This window comes from Cydia fagiglandana, chromosome 3 (assembly GCF_963556715.1).
Source record: "Cydia fagiglandana chromosome 3, ilCydFagi1.1, whole genome shotgun sequence".
NCBI classification, from domain to species: domain Eukaryota; kingdom Metazoa; phylum Arthropoda; class Insecta; order Lepidoptera; family Tortricidae; genus Cydia; species Cydia fagiglandana.
Genome location: NC_085934.1, coordinates 14,516,925 through 14,539,659, shown reverse-complemented (window position 1 = coordinate 14,539,659; position 22,735 = coordinate 14,516,925). Strand labels below are relative to the sequence as shown.

Sequence of the window (22,735 nt, the reverse complement as noted above, 5' to 3'; positions counted from 1 at the left end):
AGTACACAATGGGTCATTGCCGGCCACTACAAGGTAAGCAGCCATGCGGTAGAATGAGATAGCAATATCACTTGCTCCCTCTAACGCATAAATGCGTCCCTTGGGATGGCCGGCGATGGCCCATTGTGTACTGGGGCCTTTACGAATTTGCGAGTGCGACAGAGTCCGTCTGCTCGTTTGCCTTCTATACTCTGTCGAGCCATTTCCGTCAGTAGAAAAGAGCGGCAAATTAAAAAAAGGTAGGCGCGAGGAGTTATCATTATCATCGCATAGAAAAATTTGATTTCGCGCCTTTTCTACTGACAAACATGTTTGACAGTCTATATATCTTTAAAAAATTGCGTCATTTGATCCGATAGTGTGGCACGCCTTGACAATTATATATTACTTGATATTTTCTGCAATGGCAATATTAGCAGTGTCAATGGTGTCAATGTCAGCATGTGTCAAGAGTTTGTTTTTGAAGACGGAACGGTATTGCTAATGTTTACAAGCTGCTATCGTTTATTTATATTAAATTTGTATTAAAAGTTCACTTTAGATATGAATTTTATTTCTCAATAAATAATGGTGATTACTCGTTTTTATAATAATGTTTAAGTTTGAATGTGTATAATGTGGATTACTTTTCCATGGAATGGACTTTTTGTTCTGCTTGCAGGAAGGGGCCTACCAAGACAAATATTCGTTCGTCGGCGAATGGTACGATAGCCAAGCCAGCGTAACACGACGATATAATGTATTTTATTATCCGTACGACGATACCGTAGAAATGTTTGATCTGAAAAATCGTAAAACCTTTGTTCGAAGGGTAAAAGTAAATGGTATTAGTTTGGATAAGTTTTGTATTGGTGGTACTCTCTTAATTTTAGGACGCCTTATTAAAATAGTAGATTTCGCTTGCGAATATACCAGAAAAAAATTACAAATAGATATGGAAGTGTAAGTATATCTCTCTGAAATCTTGTTATATACCATCCTCTTCATATTGTCCAATTGGTACTATTATCCAACAAATAAATACTCATTACTGTTCCAGGACATTTGCTATGATCAAACCTATACCGACTAACATTGCTGGAAAAATTGTCACGCAATTGAATGGTCATGGACTACGCATTTCTAAAATGAAAAAAGCTCGCCTTACTGCCAATGACATAAGTTTTATCTATAGACATTTGCTTACGGATCCTACATACGCGTAAGTTTTATGAAGTTCTTAACCCATTAATTACCGACGACGCGAATTCGCGCCACAAAACTATTTAATCTTAACACGTCGGCAATGAATGTGTTAAAGTATAAGTATGTTGTTATTACTGGATGTTAGATCGAGGTTATAGTAGCAAATCAATCATAACCCGGTCCATACTATATTTCTGGAAATTTACTTACTCATTCAGACTTCAGAGCCTGTAACTAACAATACATACTGCTGTACAAAGCAGGCCTCTTCTGGCTCTTCTCATTTTGAGAGTTGAGTCTTTGGAAAACTAAATGGGTATATAAAAAGAGAAAACTTACAGACTTAATTTTAATGAGACTGCCACATGTGGTATTAACATAATACTTTTTAAGTTATTTTTATTTTCATGGTTGTACCATAACATAAGTTAGTTGCTATTTTTTTGGGGTGAATTAATTTTTATTTAGGGGTGTATCTCTCCGGTTAGGCTACAAGGGTGACAATATTGCAAAGGTCAATATAGGGTCACCTAGGACTAGCAATGAGAAATTGTTAGGGTCATTTGTTTTTACAAGCTTTTATTTAGTTTCACCTGACCATTGACTGTCCGTCTGTCTGTCTGTAATCAAATCTTGCAAGTTAAATTTGATCCACTTCCCGGTTTCCAATTGAGCTGAAATTTTGCATGCATGTATAAATCGGATGACAATGCAATATTATGGTACCATTGAGCTGATCTGATGATGGAGACAGGAGGTGGCCATAGGAACTCTGTGATGAAACAACGCAACCTAATTGTGTTAGGGGTTTTTAGAATTGTCTCGATGAGTATTAGTTGTCTGTCGTAAGAAAAGTACAGTCAGTGATAAAAGCTTGTACAAAAAATGAAATTTTTGCCAAAAACTTATTTCAGATTTCAACTGGATTATTTGGAAGGGCAACTAGTAATAGGTTTGGAGTTAGTGGGGAACAATGCAGTGGCAGCATGTCATGAATGCCTGGGCGACGAGGACCCCCTGAAGGCTGCTCCTGGTACTGTAAGAGCCCTCTATGGATCTGATGCTGTGAGAAACTGTGTGTATGCATCACCAACTCCAGAACATGCTTTAGAGGTATATGATTATATTAAACTTATATTTAGAAGAGCTCTTACACAATAATTTGTCACCAGAGTACACACTGTTTTGGTATGCGAGTAGCTATTTATCTATGAATACTTTATATTCTATGGAAGAGACACTGCAGTAGATATTACTTTTGAGTCAATTACTGACAATGAGAAAAAAATACAGGGTTACTTTTTTACCGGTACAATAAATTTTACCACATCATTGGTATCGATAATAGATCACATTGCACAAATAAAAAATATATTTTTTTTTATTTCGCATCAATTAATTTATCCTTCACCAATTTAGTAACTTCTGGTTGCACTAATTACAAGGTGTCAACGGTATGACGTAAAAGGGGCGGGGCGGGGCGAGCGGCCGGCGGCGCACGATTTGACAACAAAGCATCCGGGAAACTGCGAATGCAAGGTGCAACCCTTTGACCGATAAGATAGACTAGTCCGCGCGAATCGTCCTTCGTGAGTGCACGCACGCAGTTTCTATTCCTACCCTACAGTCGAAAGTTACGCGCGCGACACGATTAGCGATGTTTACAAACCGCGAGTACTACGAAATGGTTCGTAGTTACTTTCTTAGTGGTGAAAATACAGTGGCAGCTCAGCGGATGTGAATTAGTACGATAAATGGACTCCATTAATTAGGTATGTAGGGTAGATTTCAATCATTGTAGTTGATTCCAATTTTTTAAATACGCCTCAATGAAAAATGTTGCAGACTTACTTCGTAATTTTATCAGATTTCGAGACCTTTTGTCATACTTCACACAAAGCAACATCTTCATTTTGACGGTCCTAATACCATGCAAGTATGAAGGAAGAATTGGGATCAAGTAGTATTTTTTTATGTCAATACGTGCGCCGCCGCCGCTCGCTAAATCGCGCGCGATGATGTAAACAAACAGTTGCCAGTTCGTGCGTTTGCTAATTGATGCGTAAGGCATCCACATTTTCTAGTACTTTAGCGGATAAGTTCGGGCATTGGTATTTTTGTTTTTTTGTTCCCAAATAGTAGTAACAAAGAATGCTAGTATTTTTTATTTTTGGCAACAATTACGTATGTTGATTTATTGTACTGGTAAAAAAGTAATCCTGTATAAATCCAAGTTTCAATAGGTTATACCTGTCTCTAGACTCTCTAGTGTGGCTTGAGGAGCTATCCAAAGCATCCAGGCTATACAAATAAAAAAAAAAACACAAAAATGTCACACTTCTTAAGACTTACAGGTAAGCCTATCCTGGAGCCATCTCCAAAACCCTTCAACTGGCCAACCTCATTTAAAATGTATGTTTTAGGACACAGAATATTTCTTCAGCGGGCGCCTGCGGCTCACGGCCACGCTGTCCAACTGCACGCTGTGCGTGGTGAAGCCGCACGCCGTGCGCGAGGGCAAGCTCGGCGCCGCCATCGAGACCATCGCTGACGCCGGCTTCGAGATATCCGCTCTAAATATGCTCATCGTTGAGATGGTTAACGCTGCGGAGTTCTATGAGGTCTACAAGGGCATTGTGCCTGAGTATAAGGTAATATTACAAGCTCGGCGCCGCCTTCGAGACCATCGCCGACACCGGCTTCGAGATCTCCGCTCTCGCTCATCGTTGAGATGGTTAACGCTGCTGAGTTCTATTAGGTCTACAAGAGCATCGTGCCTGAGTATAAGGTAATATTACGAGTCCAACGCAGCGCTCGAGACCATCGCCGAAGCCGGTTTCGAGGTCTGCGCTCTCAATATGCTCATCGTTGAGATGGTTAACGCTGCTGAGTTCTATGAGGCCTTCAAGGGCATCGTGCCTGAGTATAAGGTAATATTACAAGCCCAGCGCAGCGCTCATGACACTCGCCGACGCGGGCTTCGTCTGTAATAATATGTTTGAATTCCATCGAATGAGTGAATTTGGCAATATCTAGTGGAATTAAAATACATTACCTACATAACGGAAAGGGATGTATGATGGCGGGTGGGCGCAGTACCTCGATGTATTCCTTCACAGTACTAAATTAGTATAGTCCGATCTCTAGCGCGGTCCGAACCGCCTCCCGCCTCAAAGTCAAGTTGGCTCACCTGCTTGACCAGCCTACTAACATAACGACAAAACTGCCACCTCGTACCGAACTTCACCCAAGTGTAACTATTTGACGTTCCAAAGTCTTCTACATGTCATCTTACTTCAACAACACGCCAATAGACGGCGTTACTCTGTACGTAACATTATGAATTTCGTTACAACTAAGTAATACGTAGCCAAACATTGCTAATCGATTTTATACAGGCGTCTAAAAAAAACTATGAACTTTAACGCTGCAAATGCTGCAATACGTCCTCGTGGAGTCACGCTCCGACATACATACATATTTTCCGTTTTGCAGGGCATGATGGAGGAGTTGTCGAGCGGGGCGTGTGTGGCTATGGAGCTGCAAGCGAAGGATAAGTCCGTCAACACAGCTGTGGAGTTTCGGAAATTGGTCGGCCCTTCCGATCCGGTAATTTAAAATTTTTATTACTTGATTTTTTTATTGATTGAACAGAACATGAGTTATTATGAACAGAGGTTTGCTGAACAAAATGGATGGAACAGAGACCTGTTTCATATATGTAGTTCAAAATGACTTAATTTCTGTTCAATACATGGCGCTGTGGAACCCGACCCGAACCAGCAAGGAACCAGAGTTTTAAGCGCCCATTAAAATGGATAGAACTGAGATGAAAATGTTAGTGACGCCGTAAGCAAAAGCCTGAATATTGGTGGCTTTTGCATAGACATTATCGGTTTTGTTTGATTTGTCCATGGTGACAATACTCACGCAAGTCACAGCGTTCTATATTACTTGACAGAAATGACATTTTCAAGCCCACAGCTTTCATTGGCAATGTTACTATTTGAATGTAAATAATGAAAGTATATTACACTTCTGACTTCCGTAAAATAATGTTTTTGACATGTCTAATAACTACTGTAAATAATGCTTCCCAAACTGTTCGTGTAAGTAATGTCGTATATTTCGTCGTATTGCAACACAGACAAGACATCCTCCAGACTAAGCATAGTAGCGCTACCCCCTCTGCCACAAATATGTCCCCCGCACCCCTATATTTTTGGCAGCATCGGTTTCATGAAATAGTTGCTCTAAGCTTCGTCTAGAGAATTCCTAGTCTATGTATTGCAAGTAATTGAAATGAATAATTGTCAGGAAATCGCTCGGTTGCTCCGGCCGCACACCCTCCGTGCCAAGCTCGGCGTGACCAAGGTGCAGAACGGCGTGCACTGCAGCGACCTGCCCGAGGACGGCCTGCTCGAGGTCGAGTACTTCTTCAAGATCCTGGACTTCTGAATAAAGACTGCCTTCATAGATTACTACACTAATATACATGTAAACTCAACATTTATAACGCGTACAGCTTGAAGCTCGATGGCGCTGCAATCGATAAAAAACAATGCCTTTGGATATGGCATATCCATGGAAACAAATATGTAATTAGACTACAGATTTGGGGAACTATTTACTTCCAAACCCATTGCAATTTCACTGGAATATTTTGTTGTCTAATTAGTACCTAGAGTAAGAGCTAGCCCCGAAAATGGACAATGGTAATAACAACGAAACTTGGAGCCTAAAAAATAACTTGTACTGATTTATATTTATAATACCGCCGATTCTAGAGCGTTAGCTAATATTGACTTCTGTTTTAGCAAAGGCACTAAAGTCTTAAAGTAGATTGAAATAGAGATAGAATCGCCATTGTTTGTAAATTACCGAAAAGTTCAGAATATCGGGTAATTCCAGAAATGGACTCTAATATAATGGAATTATGGGTGATTTTTAGAAATAGCCGACATTTGGAAGTAGTAGGAATTACCCGAATATATTTGAAATCTTAAAAGTGTAGCGCCATATCACCGACTTTGCATGTTTATTATTTTAGTCATCTGTACAACCTCATAAAATACGCTTAGTTACGGTTTACTTAAACTTTTATAATGGCACCGAGTGAGTGAGCTGCAATGTTTTCGGGAGTTTCTAATGTTGAATAACGCGATTTTAATTGATTTGAGTGTCGGTATTGACTGGTTTTTTATTTGTGCACTGAATGAACTGTTGAAATATACATGGAATTTACCAATATTGTCTATTTATTATTATTAAATGCCGCCTGGCATTATCCAATGCACACATTGACCTGAAGGTACTAGCCCGACTAATGAAGAAGAAATCGAGTTTTTTAAGTTCCTATACTAAAGTGTTAAATGGTTTGACGGATTTTTTTACGGGTTATAAATGTAATAAAAGTGAAATACTGTAGGGCGATGCATGTGATAAACATCTTTCTCGTGGTTTCGTGTACTTAAATAGTGACTGTTATATACGTTGACAAGTATTAATTTAAGATCAATTAAGATTATCCCAAAATATTTAGGTATGTATAGTTCGTTTTTTTAGCATTAGAAAGAACTTGAAAGAAGATACAGCCTGGCAAAGAAGAGTAGATATTAAAAAGTGCCAACACTGTAGTTTCATCCCTTTCAAATCAATTTATATGAGAGAACGGAACGACACTACAGTGTTGCTACTTTTTAATTTCTACTCTTTTTTGCTGGGTTGTAAGCGATCTTGACATGTCTTTTAATTGAAAAACGATTATTAAAAATCCATAACTAGGTATTACTTACGAAAGCAGAAGAATATAAATAATCGTATTCTAATCATAATTGTTACATATTTTTAAAATGTGTTTTTCAATTAAAAGACACATCAAGATTGTTTACCTTATTTCTAATGCTAAAAAAACGAACTATAAAGCCTGACCAGTAATGTCAAGAGGGCGCTTTTATTCTCATTGTATAGGGTGACAGTTCAGTAAAGTATGAAACAATTAGTTGCAGTGGAATTCTGCAACATGGCGCAATATTCCTGGTCAGGCTTTAAAGGTTTGACACCATTGTTTATGAACAAGGCTAGTAGTTGATTGTGCTCAGAGCATAAAAAGGTCAACCACGGCGTTGCATGAACAAGAGATTTCCTTTGGCAGGATTGGTCCTTAGGACCCAAGGAAGGATTTAAGAAGTGGAGCCACCCAGATTTTTGATGCAGGTGGGGGTGGGGGGGGTTTTTAAGCGTCTGCAACGTCTGAGGTTAATAATTCTTTAAGTTTAGGTTCCAAGTCAAGTTTAGTATCATATTCAACTACCTAAATCAAAGATGTAGACATAGGTTTCATCGAAATCGGTTCAGCGTTTATTGATCTCTCATACAATCCTACACCTTACCTTTCATTTTTAAGGTATTTTTTTTGGAATAAAAACTATCCTATGTTCTTCCCCGGGACTCAAACTATCTCTATACCAAATTTTATCTAAATCGGTTCAGCGGTTATTGAATCCCCATACAAATTTCCTCCTCCCTTTTCACACCCTTAAGGGATGATTTTTGAGATGGAAATAATTTTTATTTTAACCGAATTTACTTAATAAATTTAAATATAAATATAAACTAAATAAGATGGATTTTTGAGATTAAAAGTATGCTATGTTATTTCTTGGGACTCAAACTATCTCTGTACCAAATTTTAACTAAATTGGTTCAGCAGTAGCGAGAAGAGGAATTAAAAAAAAAAAGTTTAGTAAGTAAAAAAAGTAAGTATGAGAAAAAATTGTTAATTAACAATTGCCTAACTTGTTGAAAAAATAATTTTAAGATAAATTTCTACAAGAAGTACATTTGTTGCTATGTTTTTAATACACCGTATTTTTTTTTTTCAATGAATACCTTTAAAATTATATTTAATGTTACGTAACCGCGTTTTCACGTCGCGCGCGTTTCCCGAAATGAGGCGCGAAGGGCTGTGTTCAGCGTTGAATAAAAAGTATAAATAATGGAGCTACAGTTCTGCAAGTATGGAATGTTTTATTGGAAATATCCTCCTCTTTAATAATATGAATTTTCGTTTCTTAAATATGAATACTTTTTGAGATATTGGGGAAATAAAAAATATTTACTTTTTTCTAAATTTTTTTGCTTATAACTTTTGATATTTCTTGTGTGCTAATACACGCTTCGAATACATTTTTCTAGACATCATGACGAATCTAATGAGGTATCACACGTATTTTTAGGAGCTTTATCTTTATTTTTCACCGTTTTCAGGATCTTGAACAGACTATATGGCGCGATATAAATAATATAAATTGAGGCGAGTACCTACCTATTGATAGCGCACTCGCGGGAATCGTGTCCCGCTGGTGACTGGCAGTGGTGGCAGCTTAATCGTATCTACTTCAACCTTTTCCAATATTTGAAATAGCGATCGTCCGCAAACTGTTCCCACTTGAAGTATGTATATTATAATTGCGTACTAAAAATGCTCTTATAATAATTTCAGGCGCATAGAGAGGACAAATGAAATTTTGTCAATAATGAAGCTCAAATTACTAGATACTTTTTCTCACATCAGTATTAAGGTACAAGGTACAATAGGACTAGCAATTATACTGATCTGGGATATAATATAGGTACAGCCATGGGATTTCATTTCTGTACCGTAAAACGGGGTGAGTAGGTTTCGCGGGGAGAGGTGGGTTATGAATGGGGAGAGAAGGTTTGGGAGGGGGGTGAGAAGGGATTTTAAGGCTACTGCTACAAAAATAATGTATTCCAATTTAAAATGGGGCTATAGTAATACGCATAATAAAAAAAAATCGATCCAACAATCTTCCAAAATCACCTTTGTATGAAAAACCCTCTCACCCCAAATACGAGGCACTACGGGGTGAGGTGGGTTTTCCTCTTTATCGTCAAAGTTATGAAATGGAACTACCCAAAATAAAATACAAACGTCCGAACCACTTATTATATACACCATTCAGTTTTCACATGTAAAAATAAAATTTTATCGAGGTTTGAAAGTCAAATTTCACCCAACTCACCCCATTTTACGGTACCATTTCCTAGGTACTTTATTGTCACGTGGCAATCAATGGTTAACGAAAGCCACTAGAGATCTCGTTGTCAATATGGTAAGGTACCTACTAAATGGTACCGCAGTCAAATTGACTGTAGGTTTCCATGTTTTGGTTGATCTCAGTGAGGATAAAATACCTTATTGAAGACAACAACACACATTGACTTCATGGTATTTTCAAAACACGCGCCAAAATCCCTTTTTTTAGCCTAGTTTAGTGTCCCACTGCTGGGCAAAGGCCTCCCCTCCTTTCCTATATTATGGGTAATAGCTAGATATAATCCTCTAACTGATGAGGTGCAAAGTATGGCAAAGCGAAGGTACTTGTTTTCGCATTTTAGCAACTCTAAACTACGAGGGATTCTCACAGTAAAGACGAAGAATTTTTCGCGTGTAAAGAATCCAATATTGAGGTACTTAGGTACCTATAACATTAGTTGGTATTAGTCAGAACAAATTTCTATACTTTAGATATTTTTAAGAAAAAGCAATGTAGTTTTTAGTTGTTCATGGCATAAGGTATGCCCATCAATAAATTAAGCACCAGTAGGTATTTAAGTAGGTAAGGAACGCCACCATATTGCAGTGACACCTTTATTAGCCGTTCGGACGTCACCACTGTCAGGCCGCGTAGCCAAGATAACGATCGCTTACGCTCCGTAGCGATCGAAACGCAACTGTCACTGTCGCACTAATATGGAAGAGTGATAGAGAGACATAATGCTTTTCGTTGTCGAAGCGATAGCGATTGTAACCTTGGCTAGGCCGGCTGGACCATTTCCATAATAACGGGATGTGACGCAGGCGCCATCGCCTTGCCGTTCCGGCATCGCTCGCCAACAAGGATTGCTTGAAAGTACCTATATACTTGTTTTGTTTTACTGGCGAACCTATGGCTATTACACTTGTCGTTTTGAAACATTCTGCGCCTATGTTGACCCACAAAAATCACAAAATATAGCACTTTCTGAGTGTATACATATTAATATGCACTGCAGACTAACGTAGGTACAATACCTACCGTTAAAACCGAGTTCACTTCATTTATGGTCCTGTGTATTATAAAATAAACCGAATCTATAAACTTTACCTTTGTTAATTAACCGAGCGTCAGCGAAAGCCTCCATTTCAGCTTGCAGCAGCAGTATGTCCGGGTGTTCTCCTTTACATGCCGCAAATTTCTCAACAGATTTTAGTAATGCAGGCTCGATGATTAAACAAATGGATGTTCTTTTGTCGGTTCAGTTTTTGGAAATTTTTCACAACGGCGGGTCCATAGATTGTTTGACTGTTTAAAAACCACTCAGTCACATAACCAGCCCAGTTCTGCCTCATAAGATGACCGACGCTCGCAATTCGCTGGCATTGCTCCATGATTGATCTTTTGTAGTCGTGTTGTGTGAGCATGTTCATAATTCACTTGGTAATAGATACATATAAAGTATATATATATGTGACGCAGCGCAGAGTATCCTCTTTGCACACTCGCCGGCCCAAAGATGTTATTCCTAGTAGAGTCCTCTCCCTTATGGGAACATAGTTCGGAGCCGGTAACTGCCAACTTTTAGTAAGTATATTGTTGGTCATGCCTAGACCCCAAACTTGCCGAGAATCAGTGGCACAGGCCATCTATTTGTTTTCAAGAAACTGTAGATCAAAAATTATTTATTTCGATTGTGGATGTGGAGTACCTACTTACCTACAAAACAACCATTACCTATTTGACATAGTACCTTACTCTTGACTGTACAAAAGCATGTCCGGGGTTCATGAGCTCTACATTTCTCTATGGCTCTACATTCTACAAGATCAAATGCTATGATATACTAAATCATGGTAAAGTATTATGTATACAATTTATACTTCTTGGTTAGTTGGCTTGAACCGTAGCGCCACCTAGCAAGTGTTTTTTGATGGTATAATAATTTACTTCCACCACCTACCTAATAGGAATAAACTGACATGTACCTACAGACGATACGCTACGATACCTACAGGTTAATTTTATTTTTTTGGTCTATTTAGTCGCACATAGAGTGGGTGTACCTACTCGTATTGTGTGTCTATACGCACCTTGGTTACAAATTGCAATTACCTACAACTGCCTGTCATAACGTAGGTCGTAGACAATCTTACTGCTGCCATAAAACTTTGCATACCTACAACTATTCAATGGGTGCTTATCTATGCTTTATATGGTGCCCTTACCCAATGTTAAAGACGACTACAACACACAGAATACGTATATAAATATGACGTAGCAGCTAGAGGTACTAAATAAGTAGATAAGACTAAAAATGTATGGCTACTTATGTCAGTCCTGAGAAATTGAAAACATAACAGGCTTTGCAAGTTAGTGCCTACTAAAGAACCTACCTCACGTTTACCTGCATAGAAAAGCAAAGCAACCTTTCACTGCGTTAAGAGGCTTGGATCCGTTGTTGATGTTATGATAAATGGGCGCAAGAGTCGACGTCGCGGCGCTGTGCTGCCCTACGTCTACCGACTATTAGTGTCAGAGTAACCACTATAAGTGTAACCATGATATCCCTAACAACGATAGACAATTGGAAATTATACTTATGCTGAGGCAACTGCTCGCCTGCAATTTGTTAGTTAGAATAGTCTTCTTGCGCGAGAGGGGAGCCTCCTCGCAGCAGCGCTAGCGTCGCTAGTGCTGTGCAAACTTTCCAACCGCGCACGCGCGCAACTCAACGCGAAAAACGCCGCGCCCGCGACGTTCGCTATACGAAATCTATTTAAGTTTCTTAACAAAAAAAAAACAATAACCAAAACCATGTTAAATAAATCTCAACATTTATGAATCCATGCAGAAATCCTCGAGTTGTTTGTGAAGGAAGTTTCAGAACATTTCCTTCAGTGTGAAAATAGTTATCGCGTGGTTGTATGATAAGGTTTCCTAATTTTAAACTACGGTAAGTTGTTATTCCATAGTAAGTTTACCAACAACTATTTACGTCCAGTACTATTAAAATCAAGCAATACTAGAAAAATCTATTGAATGGCGTAAATATGCTAAGAATATCTGTGATTACATACATAATAAATATTATTTCTATGATTATATTATAAATTCAGTAATTAAAATGATCGTGTTCGAGGTACAACAGGAAATGGCCAGAGTACATCAGGGGTGGTGTTCCTTGGACACTTTCCCCTTTTTTTTGGTCAACTTATCCCATCCAAATAAATAAACCAATCTTTAAATTTTATATCGTATTAGATAGTTTATTAATGTAGGTATCTTATGATCTTCGGATAAACAATAGGTAATTCTGCAGCCTTTAGTTTTTTTCTAAACATCATAAAAGAAAAAACTGTCCCACGTAGAACAGCTTCCCCTACTTTATTTTAAGCTTTACAAAATATGTAGGTAAGTGAAAATGTACCATGGTATGGTATAATAGTATACTTATGTAAATCAAGGGTACTGAGGGTGAGGGATGGGGGCAGTTTAACCACTTATAGGCAGAGACGGAATAGTAGCGGGCGGAGGCTAGTAATTAAATAAATAATAAGTAGCCAGCCTTATGGGCACACTTCCGCAGGGGACAGATCTGGGGGATCTAAGGTAGGTGGGTAAGTTTTATTTATTTATTTTATTAGTTTTAGTTTTAATTTATTTAGTCTATACTTAATTTTAATAATAGTTTGTATAAGTTTTGTTATTGAATATTTTTTTTTTCTTATAATTATATAAACTCCTTTGCTTTTGGAAATCTTAATTGCTCTCAGCCTGTACTTGGCTCTCACCCTACAAAAAAATCGGTCAAGTGCGGTGCGTCAACAAACTTTCAATTAGGTATATCCTGCAACTATAAACACGAAGAGAATTATAGGTACTAAGTATAATTGTGTACAGCGCCATCTGTCGGCAAATCATAAAAATGATTTTTTTGTAGGTAGACATACAAAAGACCGAATCATAATTAACAAACTTAAGTACACATAATAACCGCACATAAACGTTATAAGTTTAAAGTATTTATGTAGGTAAGTTAGAAGTTTTTAAAAACCCTCCGTATCGGTTCTTGATCAATATTAGGTACCTATACAAGAGAACAGTGTCTAACTTTACATACATTTATATACGTTGTATAGGTACCTTAAATTGCCTTAACCATACATAAGTATACATAACACATACCAATTAACTAGATACATACCTTCATAAACTGCTCGTAATGTAAGTAGAGGACAGATTTGAACCCACTTGCTTCACAGTTACACAGCAGGCTCCTAGACCAACCGGTCTGCTAGGACTTAGGTTCTAAATTAAGAGAAATGTAGGAATGCTATGCTGGAAACTATAAATAGCTTAGGTACACGTAGGACGTAGGGAAATTGTTTAGAAATGTAAATTTGTTATTGCTTAAGATTTACACACTACACCTGGCTAGACGGTGAATCAAGTTACTTATTGCAATATTAAGTACTTATTAGCCGGGCTTAGGCCTTTGCCTTAGTTATTTGACAATAATTTTTCATTTGTATATTATGTGAAATCAATTCGTCAGATTAGTGAGTGATTTTGGAGTCCTTAGACGACACAAACGTACTTTAAATTTAGATTTATGGTTGATCAAAACGGAGTTCTTACAGGTTACCTACCTACTTTAAAAAATGTTTGAAAAGTGGAATCTTGAAAGGCACGAGGGTTAAACAAACTTTGCTACCGAGTGAAACACAAAAAATTTCACTACACCAACTCGAGGCATATCGGTTTATTTCTCATAAGAAATTACATTTCACTTACACGGGAAATATATATGTATGACTAACTCTTAATACTATTTGAATTTATAAACAGTGAGCTCGGACATGGCTACATAATACCAGGGAATATATGCTAACGGAAATGCAATAGAGAGAGAGAGAGAGAGAGACTCGTACAAATCAAATCTACTAATACTATATAACTAAGTGATTATAGTGACTAATACTGAGCAAATGTTTGCCAATCGAAATCGATTCATTTTACGACGTGGGTTAGATTAGGTTAATAATTTTTAACGGACATTGAAAGCTTGTTTAATCAAAAGTTTTACTAAATCTCGTTGTTTGAATGGAATAACGAGCAACAGTATAAACATCGTATTTAGCACCGACTGTACCTACTCATATACATAGTTACTTGATTACAGTCGCAGGTGTCAGATATACCTAATAGCGAACAATGTGACTACTTAATAATTTGTAGAGATTACTTCTCCCGACTCTACATTCAGGCACGTCTTAGTCTCCAAGCATGTTTTAACACTTAGGTAAGTAAAAATTACGTAGATAAGGTATACATAAAGATAATATAAACATTGTAAATAAATATATATATTTACCTACTTATACATATTCAAATATCAAACACCGTACAAGAAAAGAAAAATATTGGCGAAACCAACCTTATCAGAAGAAAATATTTATTTAAGTTCTTAGGTTGTCATTGTGACCTACTCGTAGGCCGGTGTCTGTCTCGGTTTTGAATTAAGCAGTAGGTAAGTAGGTACTCGTAGTTGAAGATAAACAATTATGTAAAATAGTAGATTGTGTTCCAAGGGAGCAAAATGACATATTTACGGCGTGATAGCCGTGGGCGTACATTAATTCCTGAACGAAGCGAAAGATTATGTATTATATGAAATATATCTGAAACTAACACATTTATCTATATCGATTTATGTGTTTGTGACCATGACACCAGTTTCTCAAGTCAAATGGAGACATTTAGATGACGATTAACTTATTCGTTTTGGTTCATGATTTCTATTAGAATTGGCAGGTCAAGTCGACTACCTACTGTCTGCCTACTGTGCTATATGTTTGATCGAGTATGTCGCCTAAAGGAATCGCGGTTCAGCGAGCGTCTCGCCCGCGGACATGCGTGTTCGTACACATATAGGAGCAGATTGTTATGAGCTGTTGATACCATTGTGCCTGCCTATTGTTCGTAACTCATTTGTGTGACCAAATGCACCATTAAAATTATAACTCTCAATGTTCCTATTTAAATCTGGGCAGTTCATGATTTCTTAATAATATTGTTAGCAGTGCCGGATTTAGACATTTGCCGCCCGTAGGCTATGCCGATTTTGCCGCCCCTATCCACCTCGCTTATAGCCAGACATAGAAGTTAATTTGGCAAAATAATGTGATTGACAAAATGAAAGGCTGCTATTTAACTGATCACCAGATTTAATAAAATTTAATACCAAAAAAATCTACTTGGTGGTGGTAACACCCTAAAATAATGAATGATCACCAAAATTATAACACCATTTTAATGTGAAATGATTACCAATTTTAATACATTTTACTATTCTATTAAAGGAAATGACACCAAATTAATCATTATTAACCCAAAAATTGTAAATAATTACCAAATTTCAAACCCCAATTTAATGTCAATTGATAACCAAATTTTTACATCGTGCTATCCTATTAAATAAAATGACACCAAAATAATCATTGTAAACCCAAAAATAGTAAATGACCACCAAAATTAGAACTCCATTTTAATGTAAAATTATAACCAAATTTTTAAAGCAAAGCAAAATTTTCTAGTAGCATTTCGTTTCTGTATGGGTTGCAGTTCAAACCTAACCTAACCCACTTTTCTAGTAACATTTCGTTTCTGTAAGGTTCGCAGTTCAAACCTAACCTAACCCACTTTTCTAGTAGCATTTCTTATCTGGAAGGGTCGCAGTTCAAACCTAACCTAACCCACTTTTCTAGTAGAATTTCGTTTCTGTGTGGGTCGGAGTTCAAACCTAACCTAATCCACTTTTCTAGTAGCATTTCGTTTCTGTAAGGGTCACAGTTCAAACCTAACCTAACCCACTTTTCTAGTAGCATTTCGTTTCTGTAAGGGTCGCAGTTCAAACCTAACCTAACCCACTTTTCTAGTAGCATTTCTTTTCTGTAAGGGTCGCAGTTCAAACCTAACCTAACCCACTTTTCTAGTAGCAATTCGTTTCTGTAAGGGTCGCAGTGTTAACCTAGCCCACTTAACTGATAGCAGTACAAACCTAACCTAACATACTTTTCTAGTAGCATTTCAGTATGCCTACCTAAGTTATGCGGTGCGGGGTACGGGGGTTGAGCGGGAGGGCTAGTAATTTTGGCATCATTTTACTTTATTTGGTAATATGTATAAATTTTTTGGTATCATAGTGGTTTATTTAGGTGAAAATATCGCATTTATTTGGTCTTCAAGATTTGGTGATCATTAATGATTTTTGGTAATCATTCAATATATTTGGTATTCGAATACAATTTGAAGTGCAGTCGTAATTAAAATGGTGGTACAAAATTAGAACTCCATTTTAATGTAAAATTATAACCAAATTTTTAAAGCAAAGCAAAATTTTCTAGTAGCATTTCGTTTCTGTATGGGTTGCAGTTCAAACCTAACCTAACCCACTTTTCTAGTAACATTTCGTTTCTGTAAGGTTCGCAGTTCAAACCTAACCTAACCCACTTTTCTAGTAGCATTTCTTATCTGGAAGGGTCGCAGTTCAAACCTAACCTAACCCACTTTTCTAGTAGAATTTCGTTTCTGTGTGGGTCGGAGTTCAAACCTAACCTAATCCACTTTTCTAGTAGCATTTCGTTTCTGTAAGGGTCACAGTTCAAACCTAACCTAACCCACTTTTCTAGTAGCATTTCGTTTCTGTAAGGGTCGCAGTTCAAACCTAACCTAACCCACTTTTCTAGTAGCATTTCTTTTCTGTAAGGGTCGCAGTTCAAACCTAACCTAACCCACTTTTCTAGTAGCAATTCGTTTCTGTAAGGGTCGCAGTGTTAACCTAGCCCACTTAACTGATAGCAGTACAAACCTAACCTAACATACTTTTCTAGTAGCATTTCAGTATGCCTACCTAAGTTATGCGGTGCGGGGTACGGGGGTTGAGCGGGAGGGCTAGTAATTTTGGCATCATTTTACTTTATTTGGTAATATGTATAAATTTTTTGGTATCATAGTGGTTTATTTAGGTGAAAATATCGCATTTATTTGGTCTTCAAGATTTGGTGATCATTAATGATTTTTGGTAATCATTCAATATATTTGGTATTCGAATACAATTTGAAGTGCAGTCGTAATTAAAATGGTGGTACATTTGTAATTTTTGGCCTTATTTTTTCGGTGTTCAGTAATTTTTTTTGGTAAGCATGATTTTTTTATTTAGGGTACCAAAGTATTTTTTGGTGGTCATTATATTTGTAGCCAAAATGAAATATCGACATGTCTGTTATCGATGTTACTTTAACTTTATCATAGATATTTATAACACTTATAATTTAATAGTACAACGCACCAATCGCACCATAGTCATATTAAAATGCATTTAAGGTGGTGTCACTATTCTAGATACAGATTTATATGAGCCGTTTTTGTCGTTATATTTGTCTGATCGGCGACCGGTGGGTACCGCTGGGTTTTGGCCAATGAGAATCAAGGTGAGGTATTGGCAGTCAGGCTGGATATAGCTAAGGAGTTTGGTCGGGTCTGGCATCGAGTATGCTCGAGGGGCTATGCTATACTCGTACAAATGGCTTATATTGATGGGCCACAAAAAATGTTCCTAAATAAAAACGCGAGCGTAGCGAGCGCGAAATTTTTTCGGTAGAAATAGCGTAATTTGATAGAAAATGGTATATATTTAAGTGTTACTGTCAGTCCTCACTTATGGTGCTCAGGCTTGGTTTTTGACGGAAGCTCAGAAGTCCAAACTCGGGGTTTGCCAGAGAGTTATGGAGCGCAGCATATTAGGTGTGAAACTAAGGGATCGCATCCGGAACACCACGCTGCGCTCCAAAACTCAGATAATAGATGTAGCTCGAAAAGCGGCCAAGCTAAAGTGGGACTGGACTGGTTATGTCTGCCGCATGCCGAACAACTTGTGGGCAAAGTTAACCACAGAGTGAGTGCCCCACGAGTCAAACCGGGGAACCGGTAGACCTCGTTGGCGATGGCAGGATAACTTAGACTCCTTTTTGAGACGGGTGGGAGAAGAGGGGGGAGACCTTTGCCCAGCTTTATTTGTGGCCCATCAATAATGTTTCTAAATAACAACGCGAGCGTAGCGAGCGCGAAATTCTTTCGGTAGAAATAGCGCAATTTGATAGAACATGGTACATTTTTAGGGTTCCAAGCTTCAAAACGGAATCCATATAGGATCACTATGTTGTCCAACCGGCCGTTTATCTGTCTCAATATAAAGGGTCTGGACAGGACAGAGGGCGGCAAAATCGACAAATAAAGCCTGTTATTCTAATTTTACAAATAAATAGGGGAGCGGTAAAATTCTGGTCAACCCTATCTGAACAACAAATAAAATATTTTTTTTACCCAAATTTGCCGCCCCCTAAAATCTGCCGCCCTAGGCTTCAGCCTACTCAGCCTAGTGGTAAATCCGGCACTGATTGTTAGGTACAAATGATTTCGATTATCTACACTCTATACCTACCTAACAATACACTATCAACCTGTAAGATACATGGGTTTCGAATAAAAAGTATTTTTTTTATTCAGACCTCACACAGTGACTTACTCGTGTATTTGGAGGATATACATTTTTGAAACAACAAAAAAAACACGATCCCTACTTGTATCTATGTAAGTATGTATGTATTACACAATGTCGCCGACTTTGAAAAAAAAATTCGTAGTAGCTAGTTTTATGTACTTAACACATTCACTGCCCACAACGCACATGTGCGTTCACCGTCATACAAGTTTGTTCCTAGGCCACGCCCCCTGGCAGTGAATGCGTTAATTAATGAGTATAAGTCACGAACTCATTTTCGCAAATATCACTAAGAATACGTTCTTGATCATTATGAGCCAACAGGAGTGGTAATTTCTCCATACAAACGTACTCCTCGTTTTCCTCCGTGGTTTTTGAAGCTATAGCAATGATTTTTTCAACACAGATTAATATTGTCAATATCTGTGTCGGACCGTTTTGCTTTTTTTGATATTTTTGTTTTTTAAGGCGCTAGAGCCCTTCAATAATGGCCAAAATGGCCTAATTGACTATGCCGCAATGAGAGGCGTGGCATTCAAAACTGATATCAATTAGCCAAAAAAGCAAAACGATCCGACACAGATAATTTCATAATCATTTAGATTTCCAAATTTGGTTACGATTGGTTAAGTTTTGGAGGAGGAAACAGAGGAGTACGAAACCTCGATTTTTGAGATTTTTACGCAGGATTTTTCGCCTTGTTCTTATCGCACTACTTTTAGGTGCCGCTTCAGTTAGCGAGACGGGTATATTTACCTAAAATATTTAAAACTCAGCTCCTGTTTCGTCTTATGCGCTAATCACGACACGTTGTCGTTTTGCCTCTGCAAAGCATTTTCGCTACATAACGCCTACGTGATATCGGCTACGTCGTAGCGCTGCGACCGTAGTTCAGCGGTGAATTTGGTAATGGCTATGAGCGAAGTACGTGGTGGGGGAACACAAACGTTGATAACACACGGCGTGGGAAAAATGTGAACTTTCATGGGATGACCCTTCATACCGTTTGATAGCTGTAAACTGTCAGATAGCTAATGTTAGTCATGTCATGCATATATTGGCGCGAACGCTTCCCTGCTTTGCGAATGCGGAGGGAGAGGAAGAGCAGACCACTGAACATATCTTCCAACGCTGCACACTCCACTCTACCCTGCGCCTGCAAAGGACCTGAACACCGTGACACCGGCCTTGGTTGGTTGCTTGGCTTGGCAACCTCAAGGCTACAGTCTAAATGCCCTCAATGTATATATAATTGCCATACCTACGATTAAATAAATAAATTGGCGCGAATTTGGCGGATGGTGTCCAGAAATCATCATCATCATCATCATCATCTCAGCCTATACATATACGTCCCACTGCTGGGCACAGGCCTCCTCTCGAGCGAGAGAGGGCTTGGGCTATAGTCCCCACGCTAGCCCAATGCGGATTGGGGACTTCACATACACCTTAGAATTTCTTCGCAGATGTATGCAGGTTTCCTCACGATGTTTTCCTTCACCGAAAAGCGACTGGTAAATATCAAATGATATTTCGTACATAAGTTCCGAAAAACTCATTGGTACGAGCCGGGGTTTGAACCTGCGACCTCCGGATTGCAAGTCGCACGCTCTTACTGCTAGGCCACCAGCGCTCTCCAGAAATAGATTTGTTCAAAACTTAATTATCTTTGTACATCGTATACAACCTATGATATACCTAACCGTGAAATCATAAAATGAGACGCAGTCATATCAAAAACAGCGTCATTCACGCACTGGTGCACCTTGATTATACCATCAGATTTGACGAAGGTTAATCAAAACACGTCGGATGTCCATTTTGTGACAAAATTTGCCTTCATTATCGCAATTACAGGGCCATAAACATAAAAGCAATATTTATCACACTTGCAAGTAAAGGGTACATTTTCACGAAGGGAGTAACGTGGTAACAATCGTTATAACTCTCAAGGGATTTTTTTTATATTTAAGGGATTTTATATTGTTTTAAATGAAATTAAGTATTTTTTTAGTTATTAAGACTGCATCGTCCGTCCAGCGGCGCCCTCATTGGGGGAATTGTGTTTTCTGTTTTCTAATAAACCAATAAATTTCTGTATAAATCAATTCTACTGATTTTCGAAGCTAATAGTGCTAATACCCATTATTTAGAGCTGATTAAAAACAAATGGGTCACACAAACCGTGTTCACGTCTTTCCTGTAGACATACAAGTTAAGGGCTATAAATGTTACTTATTTAACCTTTATCCACATGAAAAGGTACTCCTTGGTGTACAGTGTTCTCTCCTGTGGACAATACGAGCCTCGATGCAAATTATTTCGTCTAGTTTCACGCAACAATTTTGTTTATTTTAATAAATTTTACACATGAACATAAAATGACCTAGTAATGGGAACCATAATAGCAATGCTTAATGTAGTATTTTAGTATTTTGATCGTATAATAAAATTGCATGAGACTTTTATTGCTGAAAAAAAGGACTTTTCAAAAACGTTGTCTAAATCATATTGTCCTCTCCTACAGCACTGCTGCATGCATGGGCATGAAACAAAATTGTCAGTACATTGGCAGAGCCCTATTGCTTTCCCTAGTAATAGCCCTCTACCCGTCAATAAAAAAATAAAAAATATATTATTTTTTTTCTTTCAGTACAAACGGCATTTCTTGTATTTGGATTTAGTTATTGCAGAGTATTACCATATAAAATTAAATAACATTAGTATAAGCATTAAATATTAGTAATTTTTAAACAAAAACATTATTATTGAACAAACGCGAGAACCTCAAAAAATGGTCTCACTAGACGAAAACATATGCATCGGGGCTCGTAGTTAACAGCTTGTACTCGTAGCCATGTAGGTAATGATTTTAGCATACTTATATCCAAATAAAAGAAGTACCTTTTCATGTGGATAAGGATTAAATAAGAAAAATTATAGCCCTTAACTTTTGGGTATATGTCTATAGGAAAGATGTAAATACATATTAATTTGGATAAAGCGAAGGGTGTCTAATTTATAAACATCGCATGTCACGTAAGAATTGTAACCTATTGTACTTTTTACAGCAAATCAGCAATTTGACTCCATCGAGCAACGATTGATAACTAAATATTTGTAGCCAGGATACTCACGTAGACATCCGAGTGCTCGTCACTCGTCACTGTCTCAGTACTTGCTCAGTAAAATGTCATCTTTAAACTTTAATCATTGTCAAAAGAGGCGATAGTAGTGTGTTATCTTCCCAACTAGCAAATTATGTCGTAAGAAAGGCTTTTGTATATTTCATTTCATTTGTTATATCTACTTATTGGGCAATATTTAGCATTTTAGGTCTAGGACGTTTATTAATGTATAAGTCTGTCCGTTTTGCTAAGATCAAGTACGCCATAGTACCTAATTGTATGGCCAACTTGACCTTAGAAATCGGACAGGCCATAGGTACCTTAGGACCACATCTTTTCCTCTCTTTCGTTTTAATTTATTGTAAGTTAATGTTAAAACGCGGTTTACATATAGGTACATATACACCGTGTTTTTTTTGATTTCCGTTAATTTCAAGGGTGCATTCCTGAGCTTAAATCAAGTAACTTTCACAAAGACACCAGACAGTCAGTCAAGTCCATTTCGGAGATAATCAATAATTTATTTTTTTCCTATAATGCCTCTACAAGCGTCTACACTTGCCTTAGGGCCGATTTACATATTGATTAGTGTTTAGAATGAGTTCATACATTTGCTACTAAACTTAAATACAATCTCGGTCGACTGATGTATGAAATGACATTCATATGTCACAGATTTCAATTGTTTGGTTGAGTTAAATGTAATGCCCGTGTTACAACAACGCTATATGCTACATTTAATTACTTTTTAAACAAAAAAAAATTCAAAAAAAAAAAACAAAAAAATTTTTTTT

At 37.6% G+C, this 22,735-nt stretch overlaps 2 protein-coding genes across 2 annotated transcripts in view; both read left to right on the top strand.

Moving 5' to 3' along the window:
- The first annotated feature begins 451 nt into the window (after positions 1–451).
- Positions 452–6,435, top strand: LOC134680152 (nucleoside diphosphate kinase 7). The gene is made up of 7 exons (XM_063539214.1): positions 452–570; positions 662–942; positions 1,040–1,201; positions 2,100–2,298; positions 3,609–3,836; positions 4,681–4,794; positions 5,503–6,435. The coding sequence occupies exons 1-7, from the start codon at positions 568–570 to the stop codon at positions 5,641–5,643; spliced, it is 1,128 nt and encodes a 375-aa protein (XP_063395284.1). The 5' UTR covers positions 452–567; the 3' UTR covers positions 5,644–6,435.
- A 5,514-nt stretch (positions 6,436–11,949) lies between these two features.
- LOC134680179 (uncharacterized) overlaps positions 11,950–22,735 on the top strand; it is a 38,308-nt gene continuing 27,522 nt past the window's right edge. The window contains exon 1 of the mRNA XM_063539256.1: positions 11,950–12,204. The gene's annotated coding sequence lies outside the window, so the exon portion shown is untranslated. The remainder of the gene's footprint in view (positions 12,205–22,735) is intronic.